The sequence below is a fragment of the Haliotis rubra genome, unplaced genomic scaffold (genome assembly GCF_003918875.1).
Source record: "Haliotis rubra isolate DU_JTF1 unplaced genomic scaffold, ASM391887v1 Scf542, whole genome shotgun sequence".
NCBI lineage: Eukaryota > Metazoa > Mollusca > Gastropoda > Lepetellida > Haliotidae > Haliotis > Haliotis rubra.
The window spans coordinates 463,790-482,443 of NW_025767238.1; the positions used below are offsets into that span (position 1 = coordinate 463,790).

The 18,654-nt window shown below is 42.9% G+C and overlaps 1 protein-coding gene across 1 annotated transcript; it reads left to right on the forward strand.

Moving 5' to 3' along the window:
* Positions 1-262: 262 nt before the first annotated feature.
* LOC124253516 (ammonium transporter Rh type A-like) lies at positions 263-18,184 on the forward strand. The gene is given in 10 exon segments (XM_046687312.1): positions 263-508; positions 10,190-10,382; positions 11,664-11,814; positions 12,792-12,815; positions 12,817-12,937; positions 13,550-13,713; positions 14,837-14,974; positions 15,328-15,461; positions 16,650-16,825; positions 17,542-18,184. Coding segments are annotated over 10 exon segments (1,410 nt in total). The 5' UTR covers positions 263-357; the 3' UTR covers positions 17,700-18,184.
* The last annotated feature ends 470 nt before the right edge of the window (positions 18,185-18,654 follow it).

An 18,654-nucleotide genomic window follows, 5' to 3' on the forward strand; every position in this document is an offset into this window, starting at 1 on the left:
TGTTAGGGTATGAATAAATACCTTATGACACAGACTTATGTGGTATATCAAGTTACGATCTAACTCGGCCCAATTGGCTCATCCCACCAAGGACATCTGACAAAGAGAGTTAAAGTCGTTCGAGGGCCTCACTTACCGAAGCAGTCACACGTGGCTGCACAGTCAGTTGACAGTATGGGCTAGGCTATCTGCTTTTAGTATACGCAATTTGATTGGACGGCTCATGCCCCGCCCACTAATGCTCGGGTCAAATTGACATCGCAAGAACTCGGAGTGTAATTACGTATTGGAAAACTTCTCGAGATTAGTACTTGTGGGAGACAGTTTTTCGCCTATTGTGCACTGAGAGAAGAAACAATGAGTTGGCAACGAGGAAAGTTACCGATTTTCATATTTGTATGCCAAATTGCATTTATTTTAATATTTGCATTCATGGCCAAATATGGTCCGACATCCAAACCCAAGGACACCGATACCAGCTCTTCACCGGTGAAGAAATACTATAGCAGTAAGTACATGATTCTGACCCTTCTTGTATTGGCCTACTTTTATATGAGGTGTCACAGTGGTAGGTATTTCACTGGTGACATCAGGAATAAACGTCAATCAGTGAGATTGATATGACTGTTATCAGTCTTACGTGGATTTGTATCAGTCATAATCATGTGATATATTCATTTAGATATTCGCAATTGTCGTGCCAGTATGATACAAGTGAATATTTCAGTCAAGGCCACTGATCCAGATGTAACCCACGAATATTCGTGTGTTATTTATGAATCGGAAGTCATAGCCCTGTTAATCTGCAAGGTGCCGTTTTGTAGTCACATTGTACGGATTAACAAGTGTCCTGATTATTGAAACAATAAAACTTAGCAATGTTTCTTGGATCTTATATACACGTTCCCAAATGTTATCATATATACTACCCACCAAAAGTTTAGACTCACTTAAAGCACTCACTATATGTTATGTATATATACATGGTTACATCGAAGATGAATTTCTCCACTAACTTGCGGGACCTTAAACCTTATGCAGATGAATTGCACGAGGATCATGGATCAATTTTCTGAAAAACATGTGCAAATATCGTGCATGTGAACAGCTGCGTTTTGGTGTAAAGTTTTGTTGAGTATTAGCCAATTTTGAGTTGCATCATTTATTGAACTCATGACATTATCTTGTCAACGTTACGAATTTGTTTTACAATACATCAGTTCATGTGTAAACAATACCTTTAAACAGTATGGAATATTTTGCAAAATCTAGTTTAGAACAGTTGCCTGAGGTAAGTGGGTGCATTTACACTAGTGAGTCTAAACTCTTGATGGGTAATATATGAAACTTCAATCTCAAGATAAAAATGTGTATGAATAAGAATTGTTCAAGCGTTGAAACGGGAGAACAGTATAGAAGATAGCTACACCATTAGCATAACATTGATATGAACCCTATCACCTCGAACATAATTCAAAAGACGATATTTACTTTCGGTAGGTTGCGTAACTGACAACACTTTTCAAGAGAGTGAGTAAGTCAGTTTAGTTTTACGCCGCACCTAGCAATATTCCAGCTATATGGCGGCAGCCTGTAAATAATCGGGTCTGGAGCAGACAATCCAATGATTAACAGCATGAACATCGATCTGCGCAATTGGGATGCGATGACATGTGTCAACCAAGTCAGCGAGCCTGGCCACCCAGTCCCGTTAGTCGCCTCTTACGACAAGCATGGGTTACTGAAGATCAATTCTAACCTGGATCTTCACCGGTAATTTCAAGAAAAGGAACATGTTGAAGGTATTATTGGGAATCATCTGAGCGGTCAGTGTTCATTCATTGATGTAGTGTAAAACATGAATACAAAATTGTCTGACATGGCATAAAACACACAACCAAAGACTTAATTAGATCAGTATTACATGGATCCCTTTCAACCAGAGGCCTGGGCACCAAACAAAGTGTGCGTGTTTGGTTTTACGCGGCTTTTAGCTTGATGGAGTTCTGAAGGTGGAATAGGTTGGAGAGTGAGTGAGTATGGTTTTAAGCCGCTTATAGAAATATTCCAGCATTATCACGGCGTGGGACACCAGAAATGAGTTTCACACATTGTACCCATGTGAGAAATCGAACATTACCCACCTTTAACACTGAACAGGGCGAACATTACACTGTGTTAACACTGCACAGGGCGAACATTACCAAGCGTTAACACTGCACAGGGCGAACATTACACTGTGTTAATTCTGAACAGGGCGAACATTACACTGTGTTAACACTGCACAGGGCGAACATTACCCAGCGTTAACACTGCACAGGGCGAACATTACACTGTGTTAACACTGCACAGGGCGAACATTACCCAGCGTTAACACTGCACAGGGCGAACATTACCCAGCGTTAACACTGCACAGGGCGAACATTACCCAGCGTTAACACTGCACAGGGCGAACATTACCCAGCGTTAACACTGCACAGGGCGAACATTACCCAGCGTTAACACTGCACAGGGCGAACATTACCCAGCGTTAACACTGCACAGGGCGAACATTACCCAGCGTTAACACTGCACAGGGCGAACATTACACTGTGTTAACACTGCACAGGGCGAACATTACACTGTGTTAACACTGCACAGGGCGAACATTACCCAGCGTTAACACTGCACAGGGCGAACATTACACTGTGTTAACACTGCACAGGGCGAACATTACCCAGCGTCAACACTGCACAGGGCGAACATTACCCAGCGTTAACACTGCACAGGGCGAACATTACACTGTGTTAACACTGCACAGGGCGAACATTACCCAGCGTTAACACTGCACAGGGCGAACATTACCCAGCGTTACACTGCACAGGGCGAACATTACCCAGCGTTAACACTGCACAGGGCGAACATTACCCAGCGTTAACACTGCACAGGGCGAACATTACCCAGCGTTAACACTGCACAGGGCGAACATTACCCAGCGTTAACACTGCACAGGGCGAACATTACCCAGCGTTAACACTGCACAGGGCGAACATTACACTGTGTTAACACTGCACAGGGCGAACATTACCCAGCGTTAACACTGCACAGGGCGAACATTACACTGTGTTAACACTGCACAGGGCGAACATTACCCAGCGTCAACACTGCACAGGGCGAACATTACCCAGCGTTAACATTGAAGAAGGCGAACATTACCCAGCGTTAACACTGCACAGGGCGAACATTACCCAGCGTTAACACTGCACAGGGCGAACATTACACTGTGTTAACACTGCACAGGGCGAACATTACCCAGCGTTAACACTGCACAGGGCGAACATTACCCAGCGTTAACACTGCACAGGGCGAACATTACACTGTGTTAACACTGCACAGGGCGAACATTACCCAGCGTTAACACTGCACAGGGCGAACATTACCCAGCGTTAACACTGCACAGGGCGAACATTACACTGTGTTAACACTGCACAGGGCGAACATTACCCAGCGTTACACTGCACAGGGCGAACATTACCCAGCGTTAACACTGCACAGGGCGAACATTACCCAGCGTTAACACTGCACCGGGCGAACATTACCCAGCGTTAACACTGCACAGGGCGAACATTACCCAGCGTTAACACTGCACAGGGCGAACATTACACTGTGTTAACACTGCACAGGGCGAACATTACCCAGCGTTACACTGCACAGGGCGAACATTACCCAGCGTTAACACTGCACAGGGCGAACATTACCCAGCGTTAACACTGCACAGGGCGAACATTACCCAGCGTTAACACTGCACAGGGCGAACATTACACTGTGTTAACGCTGCACAGGGCGAACATTACCCAGCGTTAACACTGCACAGGGCGAACATTACCCAGCGTTAACACTGCACAGGGCGAACATTACCCAGCGTTAACACTGCACAGGGCGAACATTACCCAGCGTTAACACTGAAGAAGGCGAACAGCACACTGTGTTAACACTGCACAGGGCGAACATTACCCGTCGTTAACACTGCACAGGGCGAACATTACACTGTGTTAACACTGCACAGGGCGAACATTACCCAGCGTTAACACTGCACAGGGCGAACATTACCAAGCGTTAACACTGCACAGGGCGAACATTACCCAGCGTTAACATTTAACAGGGCGAACAGTACCCAGCGTTCACACTGCACAGGGCGAACATTACCCAGCGTTAACATTTAACAGGGCGAACATTACACTGCGTTTACACTTAACAGGGCGAACATTACACTGCGTTTACACTTAACAGGGCGAACATTACCAAGCGTTAACACTGCACAGGGCGAACATTACCCAGCGTTAACATTTAACAGGGCGAACATTACCCAGCGTTCACACTGCACAGGGCGAACAACATTACCCAGCGTTAACATTTAACAGGGCGAACATTACACTGCGTTTACACTTAACAGGGCGAACATTACACTGCGTTCACACTTAACAGGGCGAACATTACCAAGCGTTAACACTGCACAGGGCGAACATTACCCAGCGTTAACATTTAACAGGGCGAACATTACCCAGCGTTCACACTGCACAGGGCGAACATTACCCAGCGTCAACACTTAACAGGGCGAACATTACACTGTGTTAACACTGCACAGGGCGAACATTACCCAGCGTTAACACTGCACAGGGCGAACATTACCCAGCGTTAACACTGCACAGGGCGAACATTACACTGTGTTAACACTGCACAGGGCGAACATTACCCAGCGTTAACACTGCACAGGGCGAACATTACCCAGCGTTAACACTGCACAGGGCGAACATTACACTGTGTTAACACTGCACAGGGCGAACATTACCCAGCGTTACACTGCACAGGGCGAACATTACCCAGCGTTAACACTGCACAGGGCGAACATTACCCAGCGTTAACACTGCACCGGGCGAACATTACCCAGCGTTAACACTGCACAGGGCGAACATTACCCAGCGTTAACACTGCACAGGGCGAACATTACACTGTGTTAACACTGCACAGGGCGAACATTACCCAGCGTTACACTGCACAGGGCGAACATTACCCAGCGTTAACACTGCACAGGGCGAACATTACCCAGCGTTAACACTGCACAGGGCGAACATTACCCAGCGTTAACACTGCACAGGGCGAACATTACACTGTGTTAACGCTGCACAGGGCGAACATTACCCAGCGTTAACACTGCACAGGGCGAACATTACCCAGCGTTAACACTGCACAGGGCGAACATTACCCAGCGTTAACACTGCACAGGGCGAACATTACCCAGCGTTAACACTGAAGAAGGCGAACAGCACACTGTGTTAACACTGCACAGGGCGAACATTACCCGTCGTTAACACTGCACAGGGCGAACATTACACTGTGTTAACACTGCTGCACAGGGCGAACATTACCCAGCGTTAACACTGCACAGGGCGAACATTACCAAGCGTTAACACTGCACAGGGCGAACATTACCCAGCGTTAACATTTAACAGGGCGAACAGTACCCAGCGTTCACACTGCACAGGGCGAACATTACCCAGCGTTAACATTTAACAGGGCGAACATTACACTGCGTTTACACTTAACAGGGCGAACATTACACTGCGTTTACACTTAACAGGGCGAACATTACCAAGCGTTAACACTGCACAGGGCGAACATTACCCAGCGTTAACATTTAACAGGGCGAACATTACCCAGCGTTCACACTGCACAGGGCGAACATTACCCAGCGTTAACATTTAACAGGGCGAACATTACACTGCGTTTACACTTAACAGGGCGAACATTACACTGCGTTCACACTTAACAGGGCGAACATTACCAAGCGTTAACACTGCACAGGGCGAACATTACCCAGCGTTAACATTTAACAGGGCGAACATTACCCAGCGTTCACACTGCACAGGGCGAACATTACCCAGCGTCAACACTTAACAGGGCGAACATTACACTGCGATAAAACTGTACAGGCCGAACATTACCAAGCGTTAACACTGTACAGGCCGAACATTACCCTACTAGAGCTGACCTGCCCAACTTGGGACAAATATAGAGGCCAACCCTAAATAAATACCAGTGTCGATGGTAGAGGACAGAAATGTTAAAGAAATCAGTAGCCCTGCAAAATTCACGTGCAAAAAAACTTTGAGTGTGACTATATATATGTGTGCCTAACCTATGTACCGGCTTCTATCTTTATCTGTTTCCGTTGAAGCGTTTATACAATATTCCATGCAAAATGACTTCACTTCGGCAAATAGTTGTGCAAAATGACCGACATCCTGTTAAATACAAATTAGTATCATACAAAAACATGTCTTCTGTGTCACGGTGTGTAGTTCTTTTTGAGAAATAAATGAATTTAGTTGGTCGTTACGGAAGAGTAATAGGGCGTTTCGATATAGATTCTAATGTCATTGTTAAGCAAGTGATGACATTAGAATCTGTGTCGAAACATCGCCTTTCACAGAATATAAGAAGTTGTATATCCATAAAAATTCTTAAATGCCCATCAAAGAAACAATTATATACTAGTATATTCAGAGGCTAAGACTTTTCATCGGGCGGTGGGGTAGCCTAGTGGTTTAAGCGTTCACATGCCCTGTCGAAGACCAAGGTTCGATTCCCCACATGGGTACAATTGTGTGAAGCTCATTTCTGGTGTCCCTGTCGTGATGTTGCTGGAATATTGCTAAAATCGGCGTAAAACAATACTCACTCACTCACTCACTCGTTCTATTGATATGGCTGTCAGATTGACATAACATCTGAGTTGCCAGGCAATCAAATTTTTAACTTACATTGTTTCGAACCTAATTTTCATCAACTGACGTTACAGTAAAAATACGGTTGTTCAACAAGATATTGGTTGTTCTAATAGGTACCTATCAACGTGATAGAAAAGGGTGAAAACCTTCTATAACATTTTGCACGAATACGTGGTTAACCTTTAGGGACCGTTCATTATTTACGGCGGGGAAGGGGTGTGGAGGTGTGTGTGTGTGTGTGTGTGTGTGTGTGGGGGGTGGGTGGGGGATTATGATGTTTTAGGGAGAAGCATTTACAATGTGCATGCAAAAACTAAATTCAATGTACGAAGTGACATCCCCGTGCATGTCGCCCCACTAGAGCATGTATACCAAATTGATAACCGCTCCCAACCTCCCCAGGTCAAAATCATCATCACCCCGCTAGCCATAAATTGAGAACGGTCCCTAAAATCGGTGTTGTGAGAAAATAAATTCTAAAATTCTGCCCTATAATAATAAAAATAGATTAAAATAATATAGATATCCCTCATGCACACACACACACACACACAAAACAAAAGACAAAAATCACACACAGCATTCACACGCCACCACCTTGCACAACGTTTGAGGAAGTCAGTCTCGTCGATTACCGCGTGAGTTCAGTGACCTTGAAGGTGTGTTCAACTCGGACTTCATGGCACCGACTTTTCACTTGACTCACTTCCGTTTTGCATGGACTCTGGGAGGGGATTACATCATTGGATCCACCATCCAGCTGTATTGTTGATGGTGAGGTGTGTATGATGTGTAACACAGTGTTTGGGGAAGAGGAAACGAGTATTTCTAACATTGTTTCCTTAAAACGAAAGCCAGGACAAAAGTGATCAAGATTTGTGCATTTTCCCAACAAGCTTTTTACGCTCAGGCTAACAATGTATCGACTACACCTTGCCTGACTGCAGTTTATTAACGTCACGTGACAGATCTACTCGGGTCCACAGGGGCGTGTGGGACTTTTATATAGTTCTAGGGTAGGGTCTATATACCCATATGTCTTTCTAACGCTGTTTCTAAGCGTGACACGTCCCTGTGGGTCCACTCGGGTCCACTCGACATTGTCCTCTAACTTCAACTATATACATGTACATAAACCATGGTGTCGTAATATCACGCATAACGTCCGGTTCCGAAGACGTTATAATTCACCTGAATCTTTACACGCTTTTATTCGTGTAGAGAAGCATTCTAAAATATACCCGTGAAGAACTGATCTTCAGTAACCCATGCTTGTCGTAAGAGGCGACTACCGAGATCGGATGGTCAGGTTTGCTGACTTGGTTGATGCATGTTATCGTATCTCAAATGCGTAGATCGATGCTCGTGCCGTTGATCACTGGATTGTGTGGTCCAGACTCGATTATATACAGACCGCTGCCATTTAGCTGGAATATTCCTGGGTGGGGCGTTAAACAAAAAACAAATCCCACCAACCACAGAACAAAGATGGAACTTCGAATATGGCTGTACTATGCATGACATCATGATTGTTGTAAGAACTACAAGCAAACAAAAACCAATATATACGTAAAGTGAAGGAATGAGCTGAATTTTGGTTGGGCATTGGTTCGGCCGTTATCACAGCAGAGGATACAATAAATAGTTCACGAAATGTACCCAAGTCGGAACTCGAAACCAGATCTACGTCCTGAACAGTAAACGTTCCAGGACAAGACACCATCCGCCTCTACGGCTGGGCATATTCACGGTGACACTAACAACAAATCGCATGAGGTGGGACAGGTTATATAGTCAGGCCATGTTACAACGTATATGAGGTCACGCCTGTCAACGCCATAATCTCGTTGTTACGAGACTTGCTCCGCTTCGTGGCTTCAGCGTCTGGCTGTTAAAGTTGATACGGGGTGTGATTCAGCGCCTGGGTATAGATGATGGTACGGTGTGCATTACACCGCCTGTAAATCTTCTTGCAGCTGTCCTTCAGCCACCCTTCACACACATGCCAGTATAGATGGCTTGTTAAAGGAAGTCATCTACAGGTATGGTCCGTTTGGCCCAACATTGGACCGATGAATTGCAATCTAACTCGAAAACTAATAAACATATAATACAGAATGAAACACTTATCATATCATCAAAACATCAGACCAATTCTGTGATTTTTTTTGCAGAATTTATGTCCGAAAAATAAATAAGTTGTTTAACAAACTATCATTAAAATTTTGACACAGTTCACTATTTGTTACGAGGGGAGTGCAAAGAGAGGAACAGCCAGGTGTACGTGAAGCACGCGCACAAGTGCCGACAAAGTCATTGATTCATTTACTTATGCTGTGCCGGCTCCATCCTTTCTCGCACACCTGGCTGTTCCTCTCCTTGCACTCCTCCCTCGTAACAAAAAGTGAACTGTGTCAAAACTTTAATGATGGTTTGTTAAACAACTCGTTTATTTTTAGGACATAGATTCTGCAAAAGCCTCATCGAGTTGATCTGATGTTTTAATTATGATCAGCGTTTCATTTAGTATTATATGTAGTGAGTGAGTGAGTTAGTTTTACGCTGCACTCAGCAATATTCCAGCTATATGGCGGCGGTCTGTCAATAATCGAGTCTGGACCAGACAATCCAGTGATCAACAGCATGAGCATCGATCTGCGCAATTGGGAACCGATGACATGTGTCAACCAAGTCAGCGAGCCTGACCACCCGATCCAAGTTAGTCGGCTTTTACGACAATATTATATGTATATTAGTTTTCGAGTTAGGTTGCAATTCATCGGTCCAATTTTGAGCCAAACGGACTATACCTCATTACTGGAAGACATTAAGAAACACGTGGCACTAAAATGCAGACAAATAACTGATTTTGCTTTTTTTGTGAAAACTAAAACGACGTCTGCAGTAATACCACGGAATAAAAAACAAACAATAAAAGTGCATGTGTATTCATGGAAAAATACAAGAAATCATATTACAGCTTCACCTTTCAGGAAAGGATACAAAACAGCTGCGTCAAACAGCTCTTAATTGAATAAATGTTTTGCTTCACTTAAAATAACTGATATTCAATAATTTAACATGTACTCATAATAAAGAGATACTTGAGCTTTGTTTTGTTCCAGTTACAGAGCTTTTATCTGCGTGTACGCAGGGTTGAATAACCTAAAAGTGTGGATGAAGATGAATGTGGTTTAGCTTTTAACTTTTCTAAGATGACTTCTTTTTACATAGCTCTCCATAATTTGAAGTCCGTCCTTGTAGAAGAATACACAAAGTATGTTATGTTCACATATTGCTTATTTAACCGTTAACATACAAGAATGTACACAACACAAGACCCGCATTTTCTGTTATCAGCCAAGAATCAGTAGTAGGCGGGGCCTGTTTCATTTAACCTTCTTTTTTTACCTCTCTTTTAGGCTTCCAGGATGTGAACGGCATGATCTTCATGGGCTTCGGCTTCCTCATGACGTTTCTGAAGCGGTACGGCTATAGCGCCGTGGGCCTGAACTTCCTCCTTGCAGCTTTCGCCATTCAGTGGACCACCATCATCCGGGGCCTGTTGCACATTGACGTCACGGCCGGAGAGAAGTTCAAGGTCTACGTTCCAGAGTAAGAACGATAACTCAGTGCTGATCTCTATTCTTGCATGTTGTTTTATCATGATTTATGTCTGAAGCGTGTACGTGTATATTCAGTAGCTTGCACGACTCACACAATTTGGGTTATATACTCAACACAAATAGTTAGGAACCATGAACATTTTGTGGAATATTTTCAATGAAACGACCGGCGTGCTCAGTTTTCACTGTGAAAATATCTTCGAAAAGATCCATGATTCTTTGTTATCCGGAATTTGTTTTGTTCAATATATACTCATTCTCAGTCATTTAGTCATGCATATTTTCCAGCACCGGAGATCACAAATTGTTATAACAAATCTTGTTTTCTGAAAAGTGAAAGCGGTGTCCTTAGTTGCAGGCTGTTTTGTGTATTGTGATAGTCACGTGAACTATAGTCCGTTTGGCTCAAAATCGGACCGATGAATTGCAACCTAACTCGAAAACTACTAAACATATAGTACTCAATGAAACACTAATCATAATCAAAAGATCAGACCAACTCTGTGATTTTTTCCCAGAATTTATGTCCTAAAAATAAAAAGGTTGTTTAACAAACTATCTTTAAACTCTTGACACAGTTCAGTATTTGTTACGAGGGAGGGGTGCAAAGAGAGGAACAGCCACGTGTGCAAAAAAGGACGGAGACGGCACAGCACAGGTTAATGAATCAATGACTTTGTTGGCACTTGTGCACGTGCTCTCCGTGTACACCAGGCTGTTCCTCCCTTTGTACTCCTCCCTCGTAACAAACAGTGAACTCTGTCCAAATTTTAATGATAGTTTGTTTAACAACTTTTTTATTTTCAGGTCATAAATTCTGGAAAAATTGTGATAGTCACGTGACCTAGTAAACTATTGCATGTTGATTGTTCATCGGTCCGATTTTGAGCCAAACCGACTATAAGTAAAACTATTGCATCTGATCCAATTTGTTGTGTACTGTGATAGTCACGTGACCTAGTAAACCTATTGCATGTGATCCAATTTGTTGTGTATTGTGATAGTCACGTGACCTAGTAAATCTATTGCATGTGATCCAATTTGTTGTGTATTGTGATAGTCACGTGACCTAGTAAATCTAATGCATCTGATCCAATTTGTTGTGTATTGTGATAGTGAATGCATTGCATCTGATAGTTGTGTATTGTGATAGTGAATGCATTGCATCCCGATCCAAGAGATCCAAGAGAGATTCCTCCAAATCTGATCTGAGAACCAATGACATTAATGTGGGTTCGGTTATATATGCGAGTTATTTCCCCTGTTTCAGGATGATGTCCGCTGACTTCTCTGCCGCTGGGGTGCTGATATCGTTCGGTGCCGTGCTGGGAAAGCTCTCCCCCCTCCAGCTCATGGTCATGACCCTCATCGAGGTTGTTCTCATCCAGATTAACGAGTGGATCTGTGTCGAGAAGTTCCACGTGAGTACTGTCAACCGATCACTTCAGGGTGACAGTGTGTTAACAGTGAGTGAGTGAGTATGGTTTTATGCCACTTTTAGCAATATTCAAGCAATATCACGGCGGGGGACACCAGAAATGGGCTTCACAGATTGTACCCATGTGGGGAATCGAACCCAGGTCTTCGACAGGACCTGTGAACGCTTTAACCACTAGGCTACCCAACCGCCCCATGAAAAGTCTTAGCCTCTGAATATACTAGTATATAATTGTTTCTTTGATGGGCATTTTAGAAGTTGAGGTGATGAAGAATGATGAGAATTTTTATGGATATACAAGTGAGTGAGTGATTGGGTGAGTGATTGGGTGAGTGAGTGATTGGGTGAACAGCCTGAAGTGACTCGTATGAGTTAGCATGGTTATTGAACAGGTTGGTAAGGTGGCCTGGTGGTTAAGACATTTGCTCGTCACCTCGAAGAACCGGTTCGATTCCCCACCCGGGTACAATGTGAGTGAGTGACTGAGTGAGTGAGTGAGTGAGTGAGTGAGGAGTGAGTGAGTGTGAGTGCAATATTCCAGTAAGTGAGTGCCGGTGGACCCTCATCGACAGTGGTTCAGCCATATAGTGTTTATTGCGAGACGAAGCATCGTTTATTACTTTAAATATAAACAGATATATTAGGGTGTGTGCAGTTCCTGGAATTTTACCACAAACACTGGTATGGTGCTGGCAAACCAAAACACAATATATCCCGGAACACCCGGGATTCGAACCCGCGATCATAGCTGATTGGAACATAAAGGGACACAATTCTGCACATCAAAGTGGGACATTTACGGCATGTATTCACAGATGACTGGGACGATGGACGACGACGATCGATGCGTGAAAATAATTAGAACCTTTGTACATGCTGAATCAGCGAATCGTCAACGAAGGCTTAAAAATTTAAATCTGCAATGTCAATGGCCTTTAACATTGAACCCTTTACCTCCAGGCTTCCGATGTAGGCGAGTCCATGCTTTATCCATGCTTTCGGCGCCTACTTCGGCCTAGCGGCATCAAGGGTTTTGTATAGCGAGGACGCCACAACGTCTAAGAAGGCGGGGCCTGTCTACCATTCCGACCTTTTCTCCATGATTGGTGAGTAACCATAGGCAACTGAGTTGAAAATGGGTACCCGTTGAAATAGGTCATGTAACCATTAAACTTCTAGCGCTTCACAGGCAGCTTGTGTTATCCGGCGTAATAATAATCCGATCTTTTGGGCGCTTCAAGCATGCATTGATCATGGAGAAATGCGCATGATAAATGGAATATTATTATCAGTAGTAGTAGTAGTGGTAGTGGTAGTAGTAGTAGTAGTAGTAGTAGTAGTAGTAGTAGTAGTAGTAGTAGTAGTAGTAGTAGTAGTAGTAGTAGTAGTAGTTAGTGAGTGAGTGAGTGAGTTTAGTTTTACGCCGCACTCACCAATATTCCAGCTATATGGCAGCGGTCTGTTAATAATCGAGTCTGGACCAGACAATCCAGTGATCAACAGCATGAGCATCGATCTGAGCAATTGGGAACCGATGACATGTGTCAACCAAGTCAGCGAGCCTGACCACCCGATCCCGTTAGTCGCCTCTTACGACAAGCATAGTCGCCGAGGCTACCCCACCGCCCTTTTTATGCAAAGGTTACATGTATATAACTTATTATGCAGTCTTTTAAAATTGTGAGTATTTATGTTTGTCTGTTTGTTGTTGCTAACAGGAACTATTTTCTTGTGGATGTACTGGCCCAGCTTCAATGGCGGCGCCGCGGAGGGAGACGAACAACACCGGGCTATCTTAAATACTTACTTCTCATTGGCTGCCTGCTGCTGTATAACGTTTGCTATGTCTGCTGTTGTTCAGAAGCATGGGAAGTTTGAAATGGTGAGTACTGGGGTGGGCATGATATTTTAGGCTAGAGTCAGCAGTCAGCAGTCAGCAGTCAGCAGTGATCTAGCAGTATGAATACGGACTGTGGGTACCAGACAAATCAGAAACTGAAAGCACGAGTCACGGTTGCAAACGGTTCATAACTACATGCAGTCAACCAGAACCCAGAGCCTGACCATTCAGTCCATTTTAGTCCATAATCAAGGCTGACATAGGTTACTAGGCACCGATCCAAACCAGGAACTTGGTAATAAACGTTTTCACAGGGAGAAGTAGGTTATTGTTTTTCATAATGCTATCATTAAAAGAGATATATTGAATATAAACTTCTTAACATATACTGACGTACAAATGAAAGTACACACCTGGTGTTTTGGGACTATTCCCAAATAAACAAATATTTTGCAAGCAACGTTGTAATTGGGTACGATATCTGGTGTTATTGCAACACGTACACAACGTTTGTCACAATCAAAACACTTTTCTCATTTTAACGCTGTTTTTAAGAAAATATTTTACCAAATCGTCAGGTGCGTACTTTCTTTTGTACGTCAGTTTATGTTAAATGGACAAACAAGTACCCTTATTTACACACAATAATAGTGAGTTACAATTTTAAGTCGCATCGGCAGTATTTCAGCCATATCGTAAGCGTAATAACACACAATAGTAAGTGTAATAACACACAATAGTAAGTGTAATAACACAATAGTAAGTGTAATAACACACAATAGTAAGTGTAATAACATACAATAGTAAGTGTAATAACACACAATAGTAAGTGTAATAATACACAATAGTAAATGTAATAACACACAATAGTAAGTGTAATAACACACAATAATAAGTGTAATAATATGGATGATTTGATTTCATATTTTTACTGTATATCTCCTGGATCTAATAGTGCATTGCAAACAAACGTACTTAAGACAGTACTATCAGGCACTGGTGCCATTCCATCTGAAGTTCTACATCGCGATTATAAGAGTTGCCTCCCTTAGTCGTAGTCGGATTCGCTGGCCATGTGATCCGGGTCCACTGTCAGCTCGAAACCCGGATGGTAAACCTGTCATGTATCGAGTGAACTTGCTCATGCTGTAACATGTCATTGCAGGAACATATACAGAACGCTACTCTGGCAGGGGGCGTTGCAGTTGGCACCTGCGCAAACATGAACATTGAGCCATGGGGCGCACTTGTCATTGGGTCAGTGGCCGCGATCCTGTCTGTGATTGGCTATAAATACATCTCGGTAAGTTCAAGTTGTTATGCTCTCTTTGATTGGATAATAACACATCGTGGTACATTCACAATGTTATCCTCGCTGTGATTGGCTAAACACCATCGTGGTTTATTTTGTGTGATTGGTTGACAGGAAGGTATGTGACTATTGTAGACGACTTTAAAAATAAGAATTAAATCATATTTATTTTCACAGTTTAATATTCTTCTTTTAAATACAGCAACGACTGTGAAAAGAATAATGTACTTTATTTCCGTAAGTGGTTCCATAATTTTGTCCTACTGAAATATACCTCCAACTAACTTAATGTTGAATGTGACGTTAAACTCACCCACTCACTACGTCGTTTTTCATGTTCTCAGCCTTTTGTCAGCACTAAACTAAAGATCCACGACACGTGTGGAGTCAACAATTTGCACGGCATGCCGGGAATTATGGCGGGAATCGGTGGCGCAGTGACAGCCGCGCTAGCCACAGAAAATGTCTATGGTGAAAGGTACACACTTATGTTGATTTTCTGCTTCGTGAAATTTCGCGAAATGTAAACACTTAAACCCAAATTATCTTTAAAACAGTAGACTTGAAATGTGTTTATTACGGTAGGTATAGGTTAATCACCTTACAAGGTAGTTATTTAAACGGCCCGAGCAGAGTTTATTTAAATAACTGTTGTAGTGAGGGTGATTAAACGGCTTACACCACGAGGGCATACTTATTTGATACGCGTGTCATGTATTAGGCATGATGAAAATTATCAAAATGAGTACAATTTTAATGTTTTTAAATAGAAATAATTGCCCTAGGGCAGTTATTCAATTATGCTAATAAAACACTTCCAAGAACAATGGACATAACTTTCCCTAGTGGTTTAATGTTAGATGTAGAAGACTGTAGGAATATCTTGATAGACGCTATACATAAACATGGAAACAGTAAATGATGGAACCAACACCGAAATATAGCTCCAAATTGTAGTAAGGAAGTTGTTCATCCATATATCTTATCCCTTCTGATAACTACACTTTCTAAATGCTTTAAAAGAGGGCTTCATAAAGTGTTTCGTTGACACACTATCATATATAGTGTACCCTCGTTATAATGCCGGTTCGATCCCCGACCGCGTCATACCAAAAGACGTTAAAATATGGTACTTGTTGGTCCCTGCCTGGCGCTCGGCATTACTGGGTACAAGGACTGGTCGGCTCGGAGTCAGTATAATGTGTCTGAGTGGGGTATTCATGCTTTACTGCGGCATTGTATCTCAGTTGGGTAGCACTATAAAACCAGCTTCAGTCTGGGCTAGTACAAGCAGCTGCACATACACATACACACGCATGCACGTCGTCATATGAGCGAAATATTCTCAAGCACGACGATAAACCCAATTTCACCTCACCTCATCTCACCGTTATAATGCCTCCGTTTGTCCAGGTGAAAATATGGCATTATATCCAGGGTGCCATTATACCCAAGGTGGCATTATACCCAGGGTGCCATTATACCCAGGTAGAACAGTTCGAGGCCTCTTGGCTTCAAAGAAAACAAGTTATTACTCTGTTGATCATCGCACATAGTGACATATCACATGTACACTCACACATCAATGCAAAATACATTTAGATACTATTTTTCAATGACTGTGTGTTTGGTTATTTCCACCGGTATATAATTCTCCTTTTTTCAGCCTATATGAGATATTTCCCGCCCGTGCCCCCATCCCTGACGTGGGTAACTCCAGCACCCCCTATCCTGTACCCGAGCTGCATGGGCTGGGGCGAACGGCCGGGCAGCAAGCAGCGTTCCAGATCTATGCCCTGCTGTTGTCGCTTGGGATGGCCATCGTGGGAGGGATATTTACAGGTCAGTTTAAGTGCCACGGTTGTTGTACGGGCAATTTGACTACTGAGACACAATCAGTGCTGAGATATTTAAACTTTGATCAATATCTTTGTGCTCCATTTTGTCGCGACATATGCCATGGCTATTGAGACACAACCAATGCTGAGATAGCCAAACTTCGATCATACTGTCAGCTGATTTGCTCTGCCTACGAAAGCCTAATGAAGCCACTTTTGTAATATAAAATATTTTTTCAGCGAAAGTTTTCGTTGCTTCGAATATTTTTTTCGTTGCTTCGATTATATTTCGTTGCTTCGATTATTTTCTCGTCGCTTCAACTATTTTTTCATTGCTTCGAGCATTTTCTCGTTACTTCCAGTTTTTGAAAGAAAGTTGAAGGAATGCGAAAATACTCGAAGCAACGAGAAATTAATCGAAGTGCCCAGAAAAACTTATAACATGCTACAGAAGTGGCAGCATAAGGCTTTCGTATTTGCCTGCTCTAGAAAAAAATGATATAGCCTCTTTTGTGAAACCGTAAATACTGCAAAAAACGTACACCCTTTTTTAGTACAAGGCGCATTTTGACCAAAAGGCAAAATGTTTTGGTTGAAGGTCAGTGGAAGTCAATTGTCTTTGCCAGGCATACTCATTTATTCCATGGTCTTTGTAATGCCAAGGAATGGCAAAAACACCCAGTTCTTTGGAAGATGCAAGAGAGTATTTTTATCCTTCAGGGGCCATCCTGAAGATGAAGGTTTGGGACAATCCGGAGCCAGGTGAGCTGTTTGACGATTATCGCTACTGGGAACTGCCTGAGGGGGGCATACCGGAAGTCGAGGATGATGAATTCACCGCTAAATACAACGTCAGTGAAGGCGATACCAAGATGTGAAAGCATAATGTCAAAGAACCCGGATGAGAAGACTCAGAGCCGAAAAAACCCGGATGTGGGCAATTTACGTCATGAAAGTGACATAACGTATTAATTTGTCTTATGTGCCGAGATTTTCGATATATCTTTAGCCCTTGCAAAATATGAGTAACTTAGCTTCTAGAACCGAAATCTTCAGGTACACGAGACACACACGTCATTACCAACAATGTGATCGTTGCTCATGATGTCGACCACTGGGTTGAATGTTCCGGACTCGTATGTCCATATACCGTGGTCATACAGTTGGAATATTACTGCTTTAAATCAAACAATCTGATAAAAAACAACAACTGACGATAAACATAAATTGCATTTATCTCATAAACTACACGAATTGACCTTCATATAAAATTTGGTTGAATTTGGTTTTCATTCCGGGCAGCTCTTTCGGGTCATAAACTTGGAATATTACTGTTTTAAGCAATAAACCATCTGATAAACTATAACAAAACAAAAACAAACAAAAGAAAACAACAACAAAAAACTGACGATAAACGTATATTGCATTTATCTCTTGATGTCTGAATATGTTTGGCCTTGGTATTTATATTAACTTTGGTTGAATTCTATTCCATTCCGCATAGCTCTTACGGCGTGCGTCTTATCATTAACAGTGAGTGAGTTAGTTTTACGCCGCACTCAGCAATATTCCAGCTATATGGTGGCGGTCTGTAAATAATCGAGTCTGGACAAGACAATCCAGTGATCAACAGCATGAGCATCGATCTGCGCAATTGGGAACCGATGTGTCAACCAAGTCAGCGAGCCTGACCACCCGATCCCGTGAGTCGCCCCTTACCACAAGCATGGGTTACTGAAGGCTCATTCTAACCTGCATCTTCACGGGTCTATCATCAACATGTGATATATCATAAAGCACCATGTAGCTACGTTACTACGATTTACAAGCACG